This window comes from Mycteria americana, chromosome 1, assembly GCF_035582795.1.
Source record: "Mycteria americana isolate JAX WOST 10 ecotype Jacksonville Zoo and Gardens chromosome 1, USCA_MyAme_1.0, whole genome shotgun sequence".
NCBI classification, from domain to species: Eukaryota; Metazoa; Chordata; class Aves; order Ciconiiformes; family Ciconiidae; genus Mycteria; species Mycteria americana.
The window spans coordinates 219071821-219089978 of NC_134365.1; the positions used below are offsets into that span (position 1 = coordinate 219071821).

Genomic DNA, 18158 nt, shown 5'->3' on the forward strand with positions numbered 1-18158 from the left:
TAGCTCATTTTGGAAGCTTAATTTCAACCATCATCTTTCCAATGAAATGTAGTTGCTCCCTTGCATAAAAACCCAGGCTGTTTGTTTTACTGGAAATTCAATTCAAAGTAGCTTGACTGAGAGTAAAAGGACAGCATGACGGAATAATGTAGGTGGAAAGGCATTTCTGGAGGTTTCTTGTCCAGCCCACTCGTCAGAGCAGGTCCATCTTTGATCAGGTTGCTCTGTGCCTTCTCCTGTTAAATTCTGAGTATCTCCAAGGAGGGAGGGAAATTGGTCTGTCTCTGCAACCCTGATCCACTGTTTGACTACTCTTATTGTGAAAATCATGCTGGCACTTGCACTGTAGAAATCTTCTTTCCTGACCTCAAGGCTGGCCATTTGCTCAGAGCACAAGGTCCTTCTGACCTCTGGAAGACATGTGGTGGCAAGGAGAACCTCCCTCTTCTTTTATAGGGTTATTCAGGAACATAATTTAAGACATACCTTGTCAAAAAGTGCAATGTAAAGTGAAAAGCCAAATCGATCCTTCAGGCTGATTTTGTCGGCCAAAGAATTACAGAGCTCTTTAGCGGTTGTTGCAGAGTCGGTCAACAGTGTTTTTGTCGTCCCATCCATAAATGTGACAGGCAGCATGATCGGTTTCTTGGATTTGGTTGCCTAATGGATTAAAGTCAAACTTTATAAAGGCATGTGTATTTCAATCCCATTGAGACTATTTACCTACATACTCTTCCACCCAACTGTGGTAACCACTTTGTAATTCCTGATCCCACTGACTGGCTGCTTTTCAATACTACCTTAACATACTTCTCAACAGGATAACGTGCGGTCAGCCACTGGCAGCACTTCGAAGTCACAGATTTTTTATTTAATACATTCAGTCATCAAAGTGCCTACTCCAGTAAATCCAAGCATGCCTGGGAATGCTCCTGGGCACTGGAGCACAGCTGTTTATGCTAGTAAACCAGCATAGAAAATGAGCAATTATTGCACCAACTGTGCCTGTTCCAGCTATGGCTATCCCCGAGCAAGTCCCAGGGACCATTCTCAGTAGGCAGTTTGCCTGCAGCCATCTTCATCTGGAAGACATCTTCCTAGAATACATGGGGGCTTACTCCGTGCCAGCTGGCCTCAATGCCCGGGAGCACTCTCAAGCACATTTAATTTACAAGTATTGATGTAGCCAAAGGGATTGATCTTCAATATACTCTGGAGCAAAGCCAGTATGCACAGGGAATGCAATATCTTGGAAATACCTGAAAATTCTTGAGAAAAATAGGCATTTTGTTGCTCTACTTTCTGTCATGCCAGAGATGTGGTTCCTGTGATAGTGAAAGGCTTAAACCCTGAGCCCCAGCTGCCTGGGGAGGGGATGGAGGGGCTCATACCTGCAGTTCCAGCCAGCTGGGTGGCTGTGTCCTTGTCCCATTGGCAAACGTCCGCCTCAGCCTCTCTTCGCAATAGGGAGCATAACCCGGGGGGCCTCCATTGATAAAGTTCCTTAAATACTGTTAGCAGCAGGGAACACATTAGACCATCAGCTCTAGAAGCCAAGCATTTGCAAAGGCTAAAAAGCAATGTTTTATTGGAGAAAAGCCCTCTGGGACTAAAGGCAGTGATACCGCTCAGGCTCAGGATGTTCCTACATCACATTGCTGGAAGCTGAGAGAGAGCAGGACAGTCTGCACCCTTCCTTGTTCTTACACTGTGCGTTTCTGGCCTTGGTGGAGATAAGATACCAGCCTAGACAGACCTTTGATTGAAGCCAGTGCAGGAGCTTTTCTGTTCCTACTATTGCTGCCACTGATTTCTATCTCTGTATTTTAAAGATGTATTATAAAATGTTGTTGAGTGTTGGCCAAAAAGATGGGAGTGAATGAAAAAGACCTGTAAGTAATGATCCAGGAGAATTGTAAGCAAATGCCGCTCAGAACATTTAGCTGCCAGTAGAAAAGATCTTTCACAATTACATTAAACAGATGTTTCTTTAGTCAGATTTTAAATTGCATTTTAGAAGATCCTAAACCAGAATTTGAAGCACTTCACAGTATGTTAAAAATACAACCACATTATTGTAGAGAAAATTAAATCCAGTGGCTTCCACAATATGAAAGATAATACACTTAAAATATTACGTAAATATCTTGGCCAAAAAGGTAGCTAAGACTAATAGTTCTGTAAATCATATTTTTCAGAGAGACTTTATAGACAGATAAAAGAGTTCTCTGAATGATAACACATAGCTGTTCCTCCAGTAACACAGACTGCTCTATAACTCTGTCAGTCCACAAATAACATGGGTAGAGAGACAGATATCTCTGTCAATCGTAACTTACAGAGATACTCTGAAATAACGAGGTAATACAGCCAGGTTATGTGGATGGGAGCTGTTGCAAATGATTGCAAGCAGCTGATGCTGTGTACAAGTGTAGTTTTAATTATGCTATTAATAATGAACTATGTAATTACCTATTTTTTGTATTTCTCCTTCCTTGTGATTGGACCTTCCCACCAAAGTCCATTATTAGTTGAAAGAAAGGTACAAAGAACAGGAGTGCTAATGTGTCTTGACCCATGCTTAGCATATGATGTGATAAAGGTGTCTAATGGGATCCAAAGCGTGACCTTCATATTTGGGAGCAGGAAAACATGTCGAAGACTGCCTCATTATCAGCTAAATCCTTCTCAGAATATTCAGTTCTAACTGACACTTTTGAAGGTTGTGGAACAGCTTCCAGGCACAACGGTTTCTTGAAATTCCTCATCTTTTTTCCATAATATTGCTGTTATTAAAGTTAGAGCGTAGAGGTTTCAGGAGAAAAGTAACCAGGAGTCTGATACAGCATTCACTGCATGGAAGGGTATAGGAAAGAAATGCTAAGAGATATTTACCCTCATATGCTTTTCCTTCTACTAACATAGTGGATAATTACTGCTAAATGAGAAGTTAGGGCATCAATTGAAAAGGACGTGAGATTTACAAAATGCCATCCAGCTAACCGGCTGATAGCCAATCATACATTCAATGGTATCATTGGCTATCGTGGCTATCATACATTCAATGGAAGCTGTTGCATGGTTAAAACAGTAGTCAGTGAACTCATAGTAAATCAGATTTTGGCTGACTACTAATTCCCGAAAACATGGTACTAATAGATTAAGAATCTGAGAGTAAGGTCTGGCACTGACATGGAGTTTGTCTCCCAACCCAGAACAGACTGGACTAGGTGGCCTGGGTTAATGTAGCTTTGAAACAGTTCACTGTTTCAATCACAAGTTCACTGAACTTCAGCAAACTTTGAATATTCCTCTGCTTTTCACAAAATAAAAAAGTGAGTCTGGATGGGAAGGTATGTGGTTTGGGGGCAGAGTTAACATTTCATTATGAGAATGCTTTATCTCAAAACATAACATTTTAAGCTGGAAGGTGTCAATGATATCCCCACGGATAACTTCAGTGGCTTCAGAGGAGCTCTGAGACATTGCCCAAGTCACTGCCTGTGTGTTGCTGTTTGCAAGACTGGGGTCTTGAAACGTAACCACAGTGTGGGCTGCTGCAAGTGGTGTTTGCACTCATACGCAAGGAGCTTCAGTCACCACAGGCTGCCTATCACCTCCAACAGCCCAAGGTGCAAACGGGTGATGAATAAGGGCAGAATTAGTATAAACCCTCTCTGAAGCTGTTGGGAATATTGCTGTGTATTTCAGCATGGATCATAACTTTGGACAGAAGTACATGTAAAACACTGGCCCAGGTTGCCCAGAGAGGTTGTAGATGCCCCATCCCTGGAAACATTCAAGGTCAGGTTGGACGGGGCTCTGAGCAACCTGCTCTAGTTGAAGATGTCCCTGCTCATTGCAGGGGGGTTGGACTAGATGACCTTTAAAGGTCCCTTCCAACCCAAACTATTCTATGATTCTGTGATTCTATGTCTGAGTCCCCAGAGCTACCCATAAATTATTTCTGAGAAGTGCTTCACTCACCTAAAATAATCTTCCGCTATTAAAGATTTAAACCCACACAACCTCTTGTGGCATACTTTCTCAGATCTCATTTCCAGAATGTGCTGATTTTGGCTGGGATAGAGTTAATTTTCTTCAGAGTAGCTACTATGGGGCTATGGTTTGGATTTGTGCTGGGAACAGTTGATAATACAGAGATGTTTTAGTTGTTGCTGAGCAGTGCTGACACAGAGTCAAGGCCTTTGCTGCTTCTCACCCCACCCCACCAGCGAGTAGGCTGGGGGGGCACAACAAGCTGGGAGGGGACACGGCTGGGACAGCTGACCCCAACCGACCAAAGGGCTATTCCACACCATATGATGTCATGCTCAGTATATAAAGCTGGGGAAGAAGAAGGAAGGGGGGGGGAACATTTGGAGTGATGGCGTTTGTCTTCCCAAGTCACCGTTACGCATGATGGAGCCCTGCTTTCCTGGAGATGGCTGAACACCTGCCTGCCCATGGGAAGCAGTGAATGAATTCCTTGCTTTGCTTTGCTTGTGTGTGCGGCTTTTGCTTTCCCTATTAAACTGTCTTTATCTCAACCCATGAGTTTTCTCACTTTTACCCTTCCGATTCTCTCCCCCATCCCATTGGAGGGGAGTGAGTGAGCGGCTCTGTGGGGCTTAGCTGCTAGCTGGGGTTAAATCACGACACAGACATAATTTAATTTTCTGCCACTTTGCCAGTGATTTATCTGCTTTATTAGATTTCATAGTGGCAAGGCCTGGGGATGAAGGAGGGATTTCTATTCTTGGCTTCAGCTCTTTCAGTGCTGAGGACCCAGGACCTGATCTGATATCTATGGAAATTAATGGGGCATCTTTACCTCCAGCAGGCTTGGGAGCAGGTCCAGGCTCCAACATTCAAAGATCTGAGAGGGACAAAGGAGGTCTTATATCATGGCAAAGCAAAGACACAGTGCTGAGCCCTTTTCCCTGAGCCAGCCAAACTCTTAGGCATGGGATTAACTTGAGCAGTTCAGTGGGTGTTAGTCAGACTCTAGGTGTGTAACTCATTTGGAAGGCAGACTGTCCAAACCTAGGCAACAAAACTTTGCCCAGAAAAAAAGAAAATCCTTAAGAACAACCTGATTTTCAAAAGTGTCAGCCACTTAGCATCTCCCACTGACTTCAATCCTTCTGATCCACAGTGCTGCTGAAGATATGTTACATGTCATCTCTCATGTGGCTGTGTAGAGTTGGACGTTTTCAGTATGACACATGGTGGGGCAAGTTGTAGCATGCAGAGGGCAACTATGCAAACATACTTCCAGGTAAATTAAACCCTTCCCCTTCTATGTGTATTTTTTTATATTAAGTTATATTTATAATTAGCCGTGTAGTACTATTCCTTGCCAATTTTATTAGAGTACATGCCTGAGGTCATACTGTCAAAGCCAGTAGATGCTTGAATGAATGCATAGACCTTTGCATGTGAGAAATAGGGGAGAAATGTGGGCTATTCTGGGTGTGCAAATTCCACTTGCAGCCTCCCACGATCAACTTTCCTGCCAGAATTCACTTAATCACGTCTTCACATATCTACAGGAGGCATCATCTGAACTGGCTGTCACCACTCCCTTTAAAGTCACAGGAAAGAGAGAGTCACTTCTCAGGAGTGACTCATCTGATCCACTTTAGACATTGAACTTGGGATCATGCACGCTTTTCTTAGGAACTTTATCTCATTTTCATTCCTGGCAAAGATAAAGACCAGGATTCCCTCTAGCATGAAACCCAAGAGAAAAGCTGGTCCCACGGATGGAAAAGAAAATGTATTGGCAGATAATTCATGACACAAATATCATCTATGATTTACCTTCACAAACTTCTCAGAAGGCGCGAAACATCCCACGCAGAGGGACATCAGGATCCAGCCCCTGGCGTGGCTGCTTTTGGATGGGTTCTGGGTCAGCTGCTTGCAGATTTGACAATAGATTTCATCCCTGCAATGGGAATGAAAAAAGCATTAGAGTTAACAAGGTGGTGGGTTTCAACACGAACAGAGAGAGAGAGACAGACCCTTTCTGCATGTGATTGATAGTTAAAAGTTCATTTTAGCATCACAAGGATATTAATTTAACTGCCCTAATGATGGTCACCCTGATCGTTGCAGTGCCTCTAGAATGCCATCCATCACCAGTCCTGTAACATCCGCTGAGTCTTCCCTGTGCTTCAGCTGAGATTTCCGACAGCTGACTGACACGGCTCAGAGAAGGAGGGAAATTAAAGGGAGTCTCAAGGTTCAAGGAAGCTCAATGTCACCTCTGGATGACGGAGTCTGTTCTGGCTTCTTACAAAGATTTCCCAGTAATACCAAGAGAGTGTCCTAAACTAACTTTCATAGAGGGCCATCAGCTGGGAGTCCTCATTTGCTGGCTGTTCCTCTTGAGGCACCTCAATTTGCTTTGTGGAAGTGCTGGGAACTATCAGCTCCATTGGAGGTCAAGGTTTGTCCAGCTCTTACGTCCAAACAGGCATGTACATTGACAGCTACCTCAATTTGGGATTTAATGTCCACTTTTGACTTTAACCTTAGTTCTCTATGTGCAAAATGAGGGCTAGCAGTACTTCCTCATCTACATGGGAGGCAACAAAAATGTTATCCAAGCTGTTACACTGACAAACCCCATGGGAAAGCCCATGGGACACTACCAGGTCTGCCTTCAGAGCAGACTTTGTGCAGAAAAGAAAGGCTAAATGTTTCATGGTGAACTGGGAGGATAAAATGAAAATTAAAGAAGCTGGTCATCAGATGAGGATGCCCACCCTGTTCCTGGAGTGAGCAGATAGGTGTGAGTGAAAAGATCGTGAGACTACATAAACAAGGACTGTATTATATCACACACACGCATGAATGGGCTAAACCGAAGATGTGCAGTTGGCCTTAATTTGGCACTTCCCAATTTTTGAATGCTTAATTTAGCAACTGAAATGATTTTGAGTTTTTCATTAGTATACCATTAAAAATATTCACACAAACAAAAGAGATCTAAATGGTCAAGTAGAAAACAAAGGGTAGTGAACAACAAGAGCGAGTGTTAAAAAAACCAATCCAGTAGCCACTAGCACTTTCAAAAGCATTTTAGTCCCTCTGCGTGGTCTTTCCGTTAGGCCTAATACAGACAGTAAGGAACATGATCCAGCCCAGGCCATATTATACAACACAACCAGAAAAATGATATAATGAGAGCTTCGTAGAGCTGCACACAATAGCAAAATCATTTGGACAAGAATAGCTCAAGGAAGAAGGAATGAAAAAATAGCATGTTTATGCCTTTGTCTTGATTTCTAACCTTAAGGCTGGCCTGAGGATGCCATTACCAATAATGAAATGGAGCTTCTCCAGGTTGGAGGTGGGTCGGTCTTCGAGCATGCTATTACCCTGGAGCGTGGACTCACCATCGTGAAGTCTCTTTGTCACCTGCCAACCAGACACATTGCTCTCTTTCAGTACATCCAGTTACTACGTGTCCCCCCCACCCCATCCCAAATGTGTGGTGCTCCCCCAGGAGGACTCCTCCACCAGCCAGGAGGAGTTCTTCAATCTAGCACTTTATCAGTGATGGGAGGGTGAGCCTTTGTTGGCTTTAATCACATACGGGTGAAGCTGAAAATGGTCCTGTCTAGTCACACTCCCACCTGCTTGGTCTTTGCCCAGGGTTTCTACAATGGCACCCTTGCATCCCAGCTCTGAGCTGGTCCTGCAGCCAGGAAAGGGCCACCAAGGATCTTTGGAATAACCCCAGCTTATCGCCAAGGAAGGCCTATCCCTTTAACTCAGTTATATTAAAAAAATTATTAAAACACTGACAGAATGGACCCGCTCGCCATGCTAATGATGCAGCCAAAAGCACATAAGCACGGTGCTGTTTGTGAAAACAGGGATGGCATTCATCCACCTACCAGCTCTCTGTCTCAGCTAGTCAACCCAGTCTCCATTTAGAGCCACTGGAGAAAGATGGGCATTTCTAGAGTGCGTTCAGAGCCACATTAGGGTAAGCTGGATTGATTTGGTCCTATTTCTCCCCACTGACCCTAAAGGGAAGGAGGGTGACTATCTTAGAGAGCAATCTTCACGCTCTCAAGCAGCTACAGCCAGGTGAGGTGGTGCCTGCTCTGGAAGTGGACAAAGCAGTGTGTAAAAGAAGACTGAATCCATGTCTTTGCATTGCTTTCATCCCCCCCCCCCAAAGGATTTATTGCTCCTCACTCTTTTGGGATGGGATTTTCAAAAGCTCTCAGCTTGGACTAACCGCTCCCATGGGGATTTTTGCCCCTGGCACTGGAGAGGAGCAGAGGATGGGTGAGCGCTTTTGGAGACCCCACCTCTGCTACCTACACCACAGTGGAGGGCAGGAAGCTAAAAGCAGGGATAACATTCAGACCATCACAGAGTGGTGGGAGGTATCGGCAGCTGGATGGAGGGCAGTGAAAGAGGGGAGGGAAGATGCTGGATGGATGGAGAACGGGAGCCGAGGGGAGGCCGGCGCGAGGTGCAGAATGACTCAAGGAGACACGGGAAGCCAACCTTTCCCCTTAAACACTCCTTAAATCTTTCAGGCAGAGAGACAGGTAGCGCCAAACCCAGAGGAGGGCTGGTTCTATGTTGTCTAGGGAAAAGCAGAAGAGAGTCAGAGAGGGCTGCAGACAATCCAACGGCACTTGTGCTGCCAGGCGGCCAAGCGTCTCCTCTCACCTCCTCTGTCAGTTTGGATTTCTTCTTGAGTGTTAAGGAGACCAGTTTGTGCCGCACACTGTTCTTCTTGTGCCCATCAATGTGAGTACTCTGCAAAGCAAGAGGCGTGGATGCAATGCGGTTAGACACAGAGCCCTGCTGAGTACGTGCTCTCCCTGCCTCCCCCGGGCTCCTGCAAAAGACCATTAATCCTGGGCAAAGAGTGAGATATTTCAGAGGCTGGTGGGAACCAGAAGTGCGGACCCATATTCCCCTGCCCCCTGATAACCCAGGTCTGGCTCTGAATTTTGCAGATACTCTCTAAGAAATGAGCCTCCCCCAGATCAAAATTACATATTGGGGATGCCTGAAAAAAGTTATGTTGAATACATGGCTGACTCCTAGTCAACCGAGGTCCACCCCGTTCTGTTCTGCTGTATGCTATTCAGGCTTGTTCCTACATTGCAAATGAGATGAGCAGGACCACTCTGAGATGAGCCATTTGCACGGCAAGTTTGTGAGCTGGAATTCATCTAGCCAGGGATTCCTGGACACGTAGTTACCCACTGTCATTTCATCACCGTTAACCAGCTCTGTGCTCTAGCAGATTTCCCAGAAGGATGATATTGGTGTGGGACAGACCCAAGCACTGACTACATTTCATCAAGTTACTGTTGGCTTTCTACTTTTATACCAACATTATGCCAGCTGTGGGATTAAAAGGGCATGGATAATCACTTCATTTTTTGACCCAGTTAACCTCTCCCCATTTAAACAGCTTTGAAAAGACTGTCATTTTACCCCAGGTCAACACTTTGAGTCCTGCAGCTGTGATGGTTTATATCCATTATAAAGCCAAGTTGGTAATGTAAACCTGGATTTGCGTATCATCACGCCCCGGGTCATCAGGGTCAGTTGTGCACACTGCAGAGCAGATGTTACCACAGACAAAAATGACAGCTTAAATTTTCCTTCTCTTCTGTACTACCTGATGTCTCAATTGGCCAAAATATGCCTTTTTGTAATAAACAAGCAAGAAATGATAGGTAGAAGGAACGAAAGGTTATTCTTGGTGTATATTTTTACAGAATTACAATCCAGATGAGGCTACTCTCCTTCTCAGGTAAGTCACTGAAAGTGCTGAATGATATCATCGTCTCTAAAAACTAGGAAATTTGTTAATTTACATCTGCAAATGATGCAGGGGCTTGTCCAGACGATACTACAGAAAACTTCATGAAAATGCAACAGTGCCACCTAGAAAATCCCAATACCAGGTAATATCTTGTCCTACTGAATAAGGTGATTGCCAAAGATGAAAGCATATCAGCGCTATGGACAGTGATTTATTCAGAATAATGTCTTATCTGGGAGGGGTCCTAAGACAAAGTCCTCCAGTGACATTCCAGAATGCACTGAGAATGCAATAGGGATTTTTTTCTTTTTTTTACTTCCACAGCTTAATCCCCTGGTAACTCTTTACTTCCTGCTCCAAGATTAAGGGCATATTTTTAATCTAGTCTCTTCTGACCCAGGGCAGATCAAAAAGAAATCCCCAAATGAGAGACCGACGGCACAGGACATTGCACTCCCCCCATGTATTTCTGCCCTACAAGGAGGAGGAGAGAGATCAAAGCCCCATGAGAGATATCAGGGCACTTTCCTTACGGTATTGCTGGGGGACATTCAGTTATCCCTGTGAAGAAGAAGGGACAGGATCAACACCTGACACACAGGCAATTCTCCCTTCATAGCATAATTGCAAATAAATTCACCAAACTGATTGCCTGCAGCAAACCCCAGAAGTTGTTTCTTTCCAGCACATTTCAATATCCAACACCTAATTATAATGTCTCTTTTACAGCCACAGCAGTTACCTCTCCTTCTCCCTGCAGAGCCTGCAGTTCTTTCTTATAGGTCTTTTTCCCAAGAGTCTCATAGATTTTTGTCATCACTGGTATCTTCTCGCCACCGTCACTCATGGCTGTATGATATTTTGGCTCAGGGAGGTCTCCCATGAAACGGAGGATAGTGATCCATACAGCAAGTGCTGCCTATTTGAAAGGAAAGATTAACTCCATTAGCTTGCACCAGGGCAGTGGAAGGGGTGGTCAAGCCATGGCAAGCCTGAATCCATCAGGATTGCCACTGTGGTCTCTCATCTGAGAAGCCAGGAAGGCTGGTGGCTGGGACCACAAATTCAGGCTCTGTGTTCATGCCGTCATGAGTGTGTTTGTGCACCCTACAAGGGGTTTGCTTCTTGGCTAGGAGATGCTAGCCTTACAGAGAGGCAGTAACTGGCAGCTCCTAGCCCACTGCAGAGGGGAAGAGAACCACAGTGAAGGCAAGTCCATGGCCAATGTAATGTTCATTACAGCCATGCAGGTTCAATACAGTTCTGCTCTTGTACTGCTGGCTATAGGACAAGTGTTTTTTCTCTGCTAGCTCTGCACTGGTGCATACGACAAGGTAAGAAGCAACTTTTCCAGCTGCCAAGTAGCAGCTTTACAAGCGGTACTCGCTCAACAATTTTCATCATCTGTGCCCTGAGCCCAGAGCGCTTCATTAATTGTCTTAACACAAATACCAAGGTACAGACATGGACCCACCCCTCTAATGCTACATCCCTCTAATGCTCGTTGTCTTGTCAGTGCTCAAAGCATGCTGGTGGGACAGTCCCTACTGACATATGTGCAGCAGATGAGGGCTGTGCTCTCCACAGAACCACGAGCGCACCAGTGTATCTATCCCAAAGGGAACCTGTTGGTGCCCTTTGGCTGAAGGGTTCCCCAGGCTTGCTCAAACCCACCCTGCCCTGCTCAAGGTTTTTCATCCCCTGCCTCACCAACTGGTCTCCTTCATCTTCATGGTACAAGAGGGGCTGCTTGAGAGGCCGGCGGATGTAGGTATGTGTCGTTGTGCCCTGGAAATACGTGGCGGCAAACTTGGCAAATTTGTACTCCGAGAGATCTTCCTCCTCTTCCTCAGGGAGAGGCAATGCTGCATCCAGGTCCTCCTCCTCCAGCTCCTTCTGGGCTCGCTCCAGATCCTGGTGGGGAAGGACATGTCAGGCGCTCAGCATGGCTTTGGATACTGAACTACCCTTTCCCTTTGGGCCTGACTTTTCTGTCCATCTGATTTCCATCCCAAAAGGAAAAGCCAGCTGGAGGGAAAACCATGAAATATAACTCTGGAGCCCATGCAAAGCCCAAGTCCTGAAGGACATGCCTATGCCCAGGAATGTCCCCAGAGCAGTAGGAGAAGCAACAAGGATGGCCCCACTCCTAGCATCCAAGAGCTAAATGCTGTGAGCCGTGATGAACCACAAAGGAAAAGATCTCAAAGGCCACAGGTCCTCAATGATCTTATAGTGATACTGCTCTCCTCCATTTGGCAGCCCCAGAGAAAGCCTGCAGACTGCCTGCCTGTCCCCAGCCACAGCACAGCAACCCTCTGGAGCCACACAGAAGAGCCTAGTCTTGAAGGAAGCCTTCAGAGACCCATTTTTGTATTGCCGTACTCTCCCCTGATTCATTAATGTGTTGCTAAAGCCTTTCATGTGATAGCCAGGCTCATGTATATCTCCAGTACCTCGAAGCCATTGGGTGCCTGTCCTTCCTGGCCAGGCAGGGAGGAGGTCGTCCCCAGGAATCCAAACATTTTGTCCACCATTTCCGAGTCGTTCACTGGCTCATTGCGAGCTTTCTCCATTTTTTCTAAGAGCTCTTTCTTCCGACGCGCTTCCTCCTTCTCCTTTACTTCTCTCTCTGCATCTTCCCGTGCCAGCTGGGCCAGGCGTACCTGCAAGAGGACAAGTACAATAACTGAACTGCTCCCTCCAAAGAGTTGGCACTAAATTCTGCAGGGACTGGCTTTAGAAAGGCAGACTGCACAGTGCTTGGGGCACTATTCCAGCATCGTGACTTGGAGCAAATCAGTGACATGTCCATGCCTCAGTTTCCTAACTGCAGAAGGACAAAGCAGTAGCATTTTCTCCTTCCTTAGCGCCTGTTTAGGGGGTTGGTCCATGCATAGAGACTCTCACTGACCCTATTTTTTTTCTTTTATACAACAACCATGGGTGTGCACACACACACAAAGAATGTCCCAGTTCCCCCTTCAGCCTTTATACAATAGCAAAAGCAAGTGAATAATAACCATAATCTCTGGCATTCCTGTGCAGCAGATCAGAAATTCTGGAGCAGCTTCAAACTAGTTAGAGCACAGAGTACTTTAGTGAATTAAATACAAACCGCTCAAGCAGGGCAGAAATCCCTTAGATATTTTTGGCATTCCCCCTCAAAGGAGCAAAAGGAGCCCCTGGAAAACAGAGACAGAGCCCCAGAAAGAGATCAGTCCCCACGTACCTGGTGCTTCTTTTCGGCTTCCTCTTTAGCTTTCTTGGCACTCATCTCCTTTCGGAGTCGTTCCTCTTCTGCCAGCCGAAGTTTCTCTGCTTCCAGGCGTCGATGATACTGGGGGAATAAACACAAGATCCCTTCTGAATAGGCATCTACTTATTTTTGAAATTCTTTTTTGCTCTTTAAAAACCGATCCCATGAGCACATGATGCACAAGCGTGTTATTCCCCCTCTCCCCACCTCCGTTTCCCATGACCGACCTCTCTTCTGTGGTACTTACTTCTCCTCGGAGACGCTTATACAGCCTTCGGGCGATCATGCCCCGGGCGTATGCCTGGACGGTGAGGACAGCCCAGAGGCGGTGACGGAAAGCCCTACGGACCAGGTAGCCCCGGCATCGTGCCTGAAACTCGATGATCCGCCGGCGAGCCATGTGGTACTGCTTGTGGAGCTTGCGGGATCGGTAGAGGGCCTGCAGTCTCAGGAAGCCAATCCGCATCTGCAAGAGGGAGCAGGATGAAACCACCCCACCACCCAGGGACTTGCCCACCATAAGCAGATTTCCACCACTAATCTCCTTCTTGCATGGCTGTAAATAAGAGCCACTGAAATCAGCCCCCACCAGGACAAGCCTTTGGGAGGGAGGTTCTCCAAGAGGGTGGAGAAATGAAGCCCTCCGGCTGCTGCACTGATTCAAAGCCCAGGAAGGACAAAGGTAGTTTCTTTGCCACTGAGTCCTACAGAGTTTCTGCCCTTGAGAGGCCTCAGGAGGTCTGGTTGGTCATCTCAAGGTAGCCACAAGCCATGAGGGTTGCTCCTATGGAGGTCCAGCATCTGCAGACCTCCTGGCTGACAGCCAAGGTGCTGTTCCATGGAAGGAGGCAGCATCCTGATCAGCCTGGAAGTGGCTATTCCTATCAAGTTGCAGGCTTGGAGGATGATATTGAGACACTTTAGACCCCAACACACTTCCCAAATGACCTGCTGTTGGGTGAGAGACAGCTGGGACAGGGAGAGAGGAGGGCCATGGACTGGGCTGGGGAGAAATCCAGATACAGTCGCACCTGGAGGTGGAGTCTGTTTTACAGACAAAGCTGCTCTTGAGTTTTCAGTCACATGGAAACTAGGGGAAGACTTTTAAAACCAGTTGGTGCAATGGACATCTAACTCACCGGGAAAAGGACAACTAGAAGGTGGTCAGGTGCTCTCTTCAATGAGAAGGCAAAGCAGCAAGAGCAAACCTCCACTCATTGTTCCAACTGATAAAAGCCAATCCCACCCCCTCCTACAATCAGTGGGGCATTTTGAGCCAGGAAACTCTTACGTATGTCCCAGCTGAAAGAGGCAGGAAGGCAGAGGTGTGAGGAAGCACCCCCGTACTTACAGCACCATAGTTCTTCCTGCAGTTATGTCCACGCCAGTATCTCTGAATCATCAGGACTGAATTTCTCACTTTCAGGAAATTGGACCTGCAAAGGCATTTCAATCACTTGCCTCTGTGGTTTGGCCACAAGTTATCATCATCTCCTAGGCCTCATTCTTTGGAGATTTGAAACCGAGCAGCCAAGTGGAGTAAACATTGCATTTTTGGCCTGAAAAAGTCTCCTCCCCCAGCTCTCCTTGCTTTCATAAAAAATCTGTAGGGGGTCTCTCTGACACATCTCTGCAGGCAGATTCTGCCAGGTTATGGGAATGGGCAGAGCAGGAGATGCTGAGAACGGTCCCCTCCTTCCCCCTGCCTTGCACCCTCCTCTCACATCTGAAATATCTTCCCTGCCTGCTCTCCCCACTTCCATCCTAGCACCTGAGAATGGATTCAATCTCACCCAAATGACGAAGAGCGAACTTCAGCAACACCACCCTGCTGCCCCCATCTGCTCCTCCCATCCTTCTTAGCCTGGCCTGATTCTACCTGTAGACACTTCAGAGACAATTGTGTTGGAAGGGCTTGGGGGTCTCGCTAGGATTACTGTGGGAAAGATTGCTGAGTTATTTAGCATGTGCCCTTTCTGCAAAGCCTAAGGCACAACCTGAGTCACAGCCATGGCTTGGGCAGTCAAAGAGCACAAAGCCCCAAGAACTGTCCCTCCTCCATGGGTGAAGCTTGTCCTTGGCTGTGGCTCCCCCTTTCCTTCCACAACTGTGCCATGAGCTCCCCATGGGCTACCTGCCCTCCTCCCAAGCCTGGCAACTCGGTTGCAAAGGGAAGAGTCCTGAGCCCTTTGGGCTTTGGGGAGAGCAACATTAGTCACAGTGGATGACCAAGTGGTCTCATTGCAGTCTTGTGGGGATCTCCATAGACTGGAGGCTTAGTGTTGCCTTCAGCAGGCTCAAAGTCCCACTGCGGCATAGAATCATTGTCACAGCAAACATTCACACTGCTGCAATGTCATAGCAAACATCAACTCCTCTGGAAACAGCACTGAACAGGCACAGAAGGTCCTATTCTGTCCATGTTTGAGGCGGATAATACAGTTTTCCTCTTGTTTCCTCTACTGTTTTCCTCCAATACTTGCTGCACCTGAATGCCAACACATCAGGGCTCCCCTCTCCCTGGCTGCAGGCAGGGCAGGTGAGATGGGCACCAAAGGAGTGACGCATCCCCCAGGAGCCACTTGTGGGTGAAGCACCCCACATAGCTCACCTCCCGTCTGGCAGTGGGGCTCACACCTACCTGTCTTTAAACCCACGGACCACCTTCTGGATGAGGATGACTTTGTCTGTGATGGCCTTGTCTCTCTCAATCTCCAGCAGCATGTCATGGTGGTCCTGTGGGAGGAAGCAACACAGCACCCATGTCTCTAGCTCTCCATCTGCCTGACGTGTGGCAGAAGGGGTGGTACGAGGCCCTTCCCCAGAGGACATGTCCAAAATAAACTCTTAGGACATTTTACATCCCAAGTATCACCCCACCTACTCAGTGGGGACATCCTAACATAAATCCTAGTGATCTACTGCCTTCATTCCCAAATGAACCAGAGCACCCAGAAGCTGCATGTGCAATACTTTATAGTCTGAAAACAACCAAATTACATGGCACTTCCATGCAGAGCTCCCTGCTAGTGCTGTCAGCCATGGGAGCAGTTCCCGAGAGCAGTGGAGAGGTTTGGGAACAAACTCCAGGCTGCCTGGGTCCCATCTCTCCCTCTAGCCAAGGCTGCAACACCTCCATACCTTAAGGACAAAACAGCTCCCCAAAACACTGAATTTCCTTGTCCTGAGGTTTTCAGATGCACCAGTCCAAGCTTTCTGTTGATTCCCCCCATGCTGTTTGTAACTCGGCTTTCTTTCCCGGTTGTGGGACGGTGAGCCCTGCCGCGCTGGGTGCAGCAGAAGCAGCTCCACACGTTTCCTGCTTTGCTCGACCTCATGCGGCCCCTCGGGGCCTCCCAATTTCTCTGTTTCCTGCCCTGACAGCTGCGAGATCTTGATAACAGGCTCTGGAAAGAGCAACTAGTGGGAACAGCTTCTAGGGAAGAGATGGGGGTGTTCGTGCTGGCGATGGGGTTGGGGGTGAATTTAGATATAAGTGGTCAGTGTTTACCGCTGAGATTTTTGCTTGAGAGAAGCCTTTGCTTCCAGCCCGGTTCCTGGCCAGCTCAGCCGCATCTTCTCAGAGCAACACATGAATGGGTTTGTAAGGACAGAGGAGTGTGAATGGGGCTGAAGGGGACCTGCAACATTGGGCGGCTCTGTGGCAGCTGGACCGATGCAGGAAGGGAAGCTGTACCCACGTCTTGGGTTGCACAAGGATGTCCTGAAAGCAAAGTGAGCCTGTTGTGCCCTCGGTCCCTCTCTCTGCAGGGGTCTGCATGGACATGCCTCCGGCTGCTGTGCGTTTTAGGTGAAGGCAGGAGATGAGTTTGAGCGGCTCAGCCCAGGAGGTAAAAGGCCGTGTGCTGTATGTGACTATTTCTGCGTCCGTATGTGCATGCATCAGTGCTGGCAGAGTGTCAGGACTTCCTCCTGCCCACCGCTTCCTAAACTGGCCCCAAATATCCTGCCTGGGCCCAGGTTCTACCCACTGCCACACCAGCCCAGAGACCATGGGAAAGGGTCACGTCTTGTGATGGAAAGCGAATGGTAGGAGACCCCTTCGCAGGCAAGGGTCCCACCAGATGGCAGGGGGGATGCGGAGAACCACCCACCTTCAGGAATATCTTTGTCTTGCCGATCTGCCAGTCATCATCCTTCCCGAGCACCGCTTCGGCAATGCGCTGGCACGTCCCACGCAGGTCGCCCTGATAAGAGAGGGGGTGGGATTCACCAGGACCAGCTTCACCCATCGCTCCTCCCAAGCCCAGTGGGGACCTTTTCTGGTCCCAATTCCAGCAGTTTTCTGCTAAAGAGGTTCCCAGGGCTTTACTGTCACCACAGTTAAGGTGAGTGAAAGGGACTGGCTGAATATGGCTACCTGTCCCTGCCAGCCCCGTAACCATTTTTCCTTCACTTGGAAAGCCCAGAGCACCACTGTAACATCTGGGGATCAAATGTTGCATGATTGCTTTTGGAGGGATGCACACCCCATAAATACCTCTGGAGAGCCCAGCAGAGAGCAATCATTACCCGTGGAAGAAGATGCTCACCTGCTTGTATGCTGGCTTCACCCCGGGCATGAGCACCCGGTACCGGTCCACGAACTCCACAAATGTGTAGCGGATGGGGTAGCCCGCTCGGCGGATCCGGATGGTCTCCATCATCCCTGAGTACCTCAGCTGACGGACGCACAGCTCCCGGTCAAACAGCTGGGGAGGTTACAAGACATGGTTTGATTGCACATCTTGGCCTGGATTGGCCATAAAAGACTGGGGACTCTGAAGATGTGTGGGGCAAGCAAGTCAGGCATCCACCCAAATCCTTCACATGGTGGACCCAAGGCCATAGGAATGTTGGCTGTTCCTATGAACTGCTAAGTGTTTTTGACTCACTCCATTTCTTTAATTCCCGCTTGCAAGACTGGATGTCCCCTACACATTATACAAAGGACTGAGAGGAGAACTGGAGAGCACAATGCAACGGTGAACATCACATTGGGAAAATGGGCAACGATGCTGCATCTACAAGGCTCAAACCGTACAGTCACCCTCGCAATGAGCACTCATGGTCATTAAC

General features: G+C 47.6%; 1 protein-coding gene across 2 annotated transcripts in view; it reads right to left on the bottom strand.

The window, feature by feature from the left end:
- The window catches only part of MYO7A (myosin VIIA), a 64535-nt gene that overhangs the window by 17676 nt on the left and 28701 nt on the right, over positions 1-18158 (bottom strand). For both annotated transcript variants that reach the window (XM_075492037.1, XM_075492036.1), the window contains exons 15-28: positions 17633-17791; positions 17195-17287; positions 15721-15815; positions 14431-14515; positions 13327-13545; positions 13053-13160; positions 12277-12486; positions 11531-11734; positions 10563-10739; positions 8707-8796; positions 7304-7431; positions 5827-5953; positions 1392-1511; positions 487-660 (exon numbers count right to left, since the gene is read on the bottom strand). In XM_075492037.1, coding sequence (XP_075348152.1) covers positions 487-660; positions 1392-1511; positions 5827-5953; positions 7304-7431; positions 8707-8796; positions 10563-10739; positions 11531-11734; positions 12277-12486; positions 13053-13160; positions 13327-13545; positions 14431-14515; positions 15721-15815; positions 17195-17287; positions 17633-17791 — 1989 coding nt within the window. The remainder of the gene's footprint in view (positions 1-486; positions 661-1391; positions 1512-5826; positions 5954-7303; positions 7432-8706; positions 8797-10562; positions 10740-11530; positions 11735-12276; positions 12487-13052; positions 13161-13326; positions 13546-14430; positions 14516-15720; positions 15816-17194; positions 17288-17632; positions 17792-18158) is intronic.